Raw genomic sequence first — 4,771 nt, 5'->3', positions numbered from 1 at the left:
TCCCTAATATTTTTCTTTCTCTTCCCTATTTTACGAGTCTCTTTTATTTAAGCCATTTTTGTCTCATCTACCTCCCATCCTCCTTTCTTTCCATCCCTCCACCTCTTCACTCCCCATTGCCCCAGTATCTTCACCTCCCTTACCTCCATCTCTCTCCTTTCCTTCTTTTCATTCGTCCTCTTGGACTTTCCTATACACCATCCATGGATAACTTCCCTCTTTGGACTGTCAACACCACCCCATGGAGCTCCCCTTTCCCGGCAAACGCCACCACACCCTGGCTGGGTCGGGATGAAGACCTGGCCAAAGTGGAGATTGCTGTACTTGCCACCATCTTAGTGCTGGCCACAGTGGGCAACTCACTGGTGCTGATGGCCCTGGGCTGGCCAGGTCGCAAGCGTTCCCGGATGCACCTGTTTGTACTGCACCTCGCCCTGACTGATTTGGGTGTGGCACTCTTCCAGGTGTTGCCCCAACTGCTGTGGGACATCACCTACCGTTTCCAGGGGTCTGACCTCCTTTGCAGGGTGGTCAAGTACCTACAGGCCCTGAGTATGTTTGCCTCCACCTACATGCTGCTGGTCATGACCTTGGACAGATATCTAGCTGTTTGCCATCCACTTCGGACCCTCCACCAGCCCAGCCAATCTGCCTACCCTCTCATTATTGCTACCTGGCTACTTGCCGCTGGCCTCAGCCTCCCCCAGGTCTTTATCTTCTCACTAAGGGAGGTGAGCCAAGGTACTGGTGTGCTGGACTGTTGGGCTGATTTCCATTTCTCCTGGGGGCTTCAGGTCTATATCACATGGACCACACTAGCCATTTTTGTCCTTCCTGTGACTGTACTCATAGCCTGTTACAGCCTCATCTGCTATGAAATCTGCAAAAACCTGAAGGGCAAGACTCAAGCTTGGAGAATGGGAGGAAAAGTTCGAGGGGCCGCACGGGGAAGGGGTCCTTCATTCCAGGATCTAGCTGGGGCCAACAGGGGCCTACCATCTCGAGTCAGCAGCATCAGCACCATCTCCAGAGCAAAGATCCGAACTGTGAAGATGACATTTGTCATTGTGTTGGCTTACATTGCCTGTTGGGCCCCTTTCTTCAGTGTCCAGATGTGGTCAGTGTGGGATGAGAATGCTCCTGATGAAGGCAAGTGGGTATTTGTGTTGTTGGATTTGAAACTTGGATATCTTGCCTCTCCCTTGACCTTGTCTTAGGAAAAGCATTCTTCCAAAGCAAAACCAATGGTGGATCTCTCCAAGAAGCAACCAAGACTGTACTTCATGGTTTATAAGAAAACCTACATTGTTTCTGACATCCAAAAGGGGCATTCGGGGAGGGAGCAGTTGTGGTCTGAGCCCTAAGACATTCTTTCTTTTATCACCAAGGAACCTTGGGGACTCAGTTCTAGAGAGACTAAGCTTAATAGTTTGGGAGAGGGATAAGGAATAGGGAAAGAGAAGTTACAGCTACACATGCAGAATGCTGAATGTTCAGAGAACAATCTCTGGAGAGAAGTGGGGGTCTATCAATCTAGGGGGCTGTGAACTCTGTGTGTATATTGATTAGATGAATGATGAAAATAATATCCAACATCTTAAGATCATGGTTAAAATCTACAAAAGCCCTTATTTAAATCTCATTGGATACTTAAGAGAGGTATCATTTTTGCTCCCATTTTACAGATGAGGAAACTGAGATTTAGAGAAATTAAATGACTTGAATACACTCATAGAACTAGCAAGTGTCTGATGAGACCCAAGCTTTTTTGACTCTGAGTTCAGTGTCCTTTCTGCAACACTTGAACTATTTTTCAATTCTGTGTCAGAATGATACAACATACATCTTTTTATATATACTTGCACATACAGGTTTCAGCAGTAGATCTGAAGAAGTTCTGGGAAAGAAACCTGAGAGCTTTTCAAGAACCCTTATAAACCAGAATGACAAAAACCATTGGTATTGAGATCAGAAAAACTGACTGACTACCTGTTACTAGCTGTGTGAATTTGAACAAGTCTTGTAATATCTGAGACTCAGTTTCTTCATCTGTAAAGCAAGAGTGTTGGATTAGACAGTCTGTAAGGTCCATCTCAGTTCTAAATCTTAGACTCCCTCTGTCATCCATAGTTGAAAACTGTCCTCCAAAAACCCAAAAAGGGTCATTAAGCTCAACGGCATCAAATTCAAAAACAGAGGGAAGGGATGCCCCCTATTGAATATTGACTTAGAAAACTACATATTACCATTATCTGTCTTCTACTGTATTTTTAATATATTTTATCAAATATTTCCTAATTGCATTTTAATCTAGTATAAACAGATCCAACCTAGAATGTGTCCCTTTTGATTTAGTTCATGCCCTTCCTCTATCTCCTTAGGAAAAGTGGAAAGAGCAGGATACTTAAGAGTCAGGTGAAATCTGTATTTAAATCTCAGTTCTGACTTTTCTAGTTGTGTGACCATGAATCAGTCACTTTGCCTACACAAGTCTAAGCTTCCTCATCTCTAAATGGGAATAATAATGCTTTCAATTACTGCTTCACAGTTCTCAAGGAAAGTAATTTGTAAGCCTCAATGTTCTATATAGAAAAGAGAGTTCAGACATCTTTATTGAAAAAGTCCATTGGTCTCAGAAGTCTGGGTTTGGAGGGTATGTGTTGGGAATGGCAGAATTCAGGGTGGCACAACAGTTTCAGTTGAAGGATGGAAAATAAGCTTCCTCTCCTTCCTCCTCTTCTTTCTCTTCCTCTTCTTCCTCTTCCTCCTTCTCTTTCTCCCTCCTTCTCCTTCTCCTTCTCCCCCTTCTCCTCCCCTTTCTCTCCTCCCCTTCTCCTCCTTCCCCTTCTCTTCCTCCTCCCTCCCTCCTCCTCCTCCTACTTCTCCTTCCTGGACAAGATACTTCACCCTATTTACCTCAGTTTCTTCATCTGTAAAATGAGATGGAGAAGGAAATGACAAACAACTTCAGTACCCTTGCCAAGAAAACTCAAAATGAAGTCATGAAGAGTCAGAGATGCCTGAAAAAAACTGGCACTACTACTATGTAAAAACCATATATATACTTATATACATAAATAGATAAACATATATAAACTATATAATTATATTTAAATCTATATATTTATATACATGAAAACTAAATATATTCACTTAACTATATACACACACATGCACACAAGCACACCTACATATTGTAGTGACTCATTACATTGTTGTTATTATACTTTTATTTATTATACTATTATACTATTATTATACTTTATACTTCACTGTAGTGGAAAGAGCATTGGACCAGGAGTCCATTGAGGTTCAAATCTCATCCTAGCTACTTAGTTTCTATATAAAAATGGACAAGATGATCTACTCACTGGTAAAACAAAGGTCTTGGTTTGGGGAATCTTGGAGATTTCTTTCAGCTCTAGCTTAATTCTCTTATGACCCTAGGTCAAATTGTGAATTTAGATTTTTGTCCTTTTTATCTAGAGTAACCTCAGTCCTCATATTTAAAAATGGGAATAAAGTAGAGATTTTATAGGGAGAGTGCTTGTAAGCCATAAAATCATAGGGTATTCCCTAAGTCTAAAGCTTACAACTATACTAAGACTTTGGAAATACCTTGTACCAAGGTGAATGGTTCAGTTTTTTGTTGAAGTCATTATTATTGTTTGCACTGGCACCAAACCCTACTGGTTCTGTCTCCTCTAATGATGATGATGATGATGATGATGACGTCCTTCTTTGTGTCCCTAGAATGTAGTAGAACATAGTATTTACTTCAAGTCCCTGACTTTAAGGTCTGTAATGTGCTTTACAAATGTTATCCTTTTCATCGCTACAATCCATCCATAGGTAGGTGATATTATTATCCCCCTTTCCACATGGGGAAACAGACTGAGAAAGATCAAGAGACTTACCTAGGGTCATACAGCTTATAAGCATGTAAGGCAGGATTTGACTTCAGATCTTCCTGAGGTCACATCCTATACTCTGTTCATCATGATCTCTCATGGATTCTGTCTGACTTATTGTGTTTCTCCTTTGGTAGACTCCACCAATGTGGCTTTCACCATTACCATGCTCCTGGGCAACCTCAGCAGCTGCTGTAACCCCTGGATCTATATGTGTTTTAGCAGCTATCTACTGCCAGCTCCAATACGTGACCTCTCCTGCTGCAGGAATCACCGAAACAACCTGAAGAGAGAGCTCTCCAATGGCAGCCTCTCTAGCCGTCGAACCACCCTCCTCACCCGAGTCAGCCACCCTCCTCACCTCAGCCTCAGTGGGAGCCCTCAGCCAGAGGAAAACCTGAAGGATTCCTTTGCACCCAATGATGAAACCATTACTGAGACCAGAGCCCTTTAGAAGAATCCCTGGAGGGAGAAACCCTTTGGTTTGTGTGAATAGCCTAACGTCCATCTTGCTTAATAGAAATAGGAAAAATAGTGTGGATGAATTTAGAGTGGCCCCTCTTTAAGGTGGAAACATTGGCTAGATCAGCAAGGACCTTAATTTAGGAACATTCAGGGATCCTGTGTCCTCCTAGGGTGCTTCAAACACATATACATTTAAGATGATTGGATATGGCTATGTCTCTTTGGCCTAAAAATGTCCAACTCCTACTGGCTCCCAGGACCCAACCTGGAAACTTGAGCAGAGTCTACCATCTCCTTCAAGAGAGTACACTATCTCCTTCACCATCCTCAAGAATCTCTGGTTTGACTACTACAACTCCTTCCTCCACAGATCACAAGCTTACTTTAGTTTAGTT

General features: G+C 42.5%; 1 protein-coding gene across 1 annotated transcript; it reads left to right on the top strand.

Annotated features, from left to right (window-relative positions):
* The first annotated feature begins 203 nt into the window (after positions 1-203).
* Positions 204-4,365, top strand: AVPR1B (arginine vasopressin receptor 1B). The gene is made up of 2 exons (XM_074220420.1): positions 204-1,149; positions 4,049-4,365. The coding sequence occupies exons 1-2, from the start codon at positions 204-206 to the stop codon at positions 4,363-4,365; spliced, it is 1,263 nt and encodes a 420-aa protein (XP_074076521.1).
* Positions 4,366-4,771: the final 406 nt, after the last annotated feature.

Source organism: Macrotis lagotis, chromosome 2 (genome assembly GCF_037893015.1).
Source record: "Macrotis lagotis isolate mMagLag1 chromosome 2, bilby.v1.9.chrom.fasta, whole genome shotgun sequence".
NCBI lineage: Eukaryota > Metazoa > Chordata > Mammalia > Peramelemorphia > Peramelidae > Macrotis > Macrotis lagotis.
This window is presented reverse-complemented; position numbering and strand designations above follow the sequence as displayed.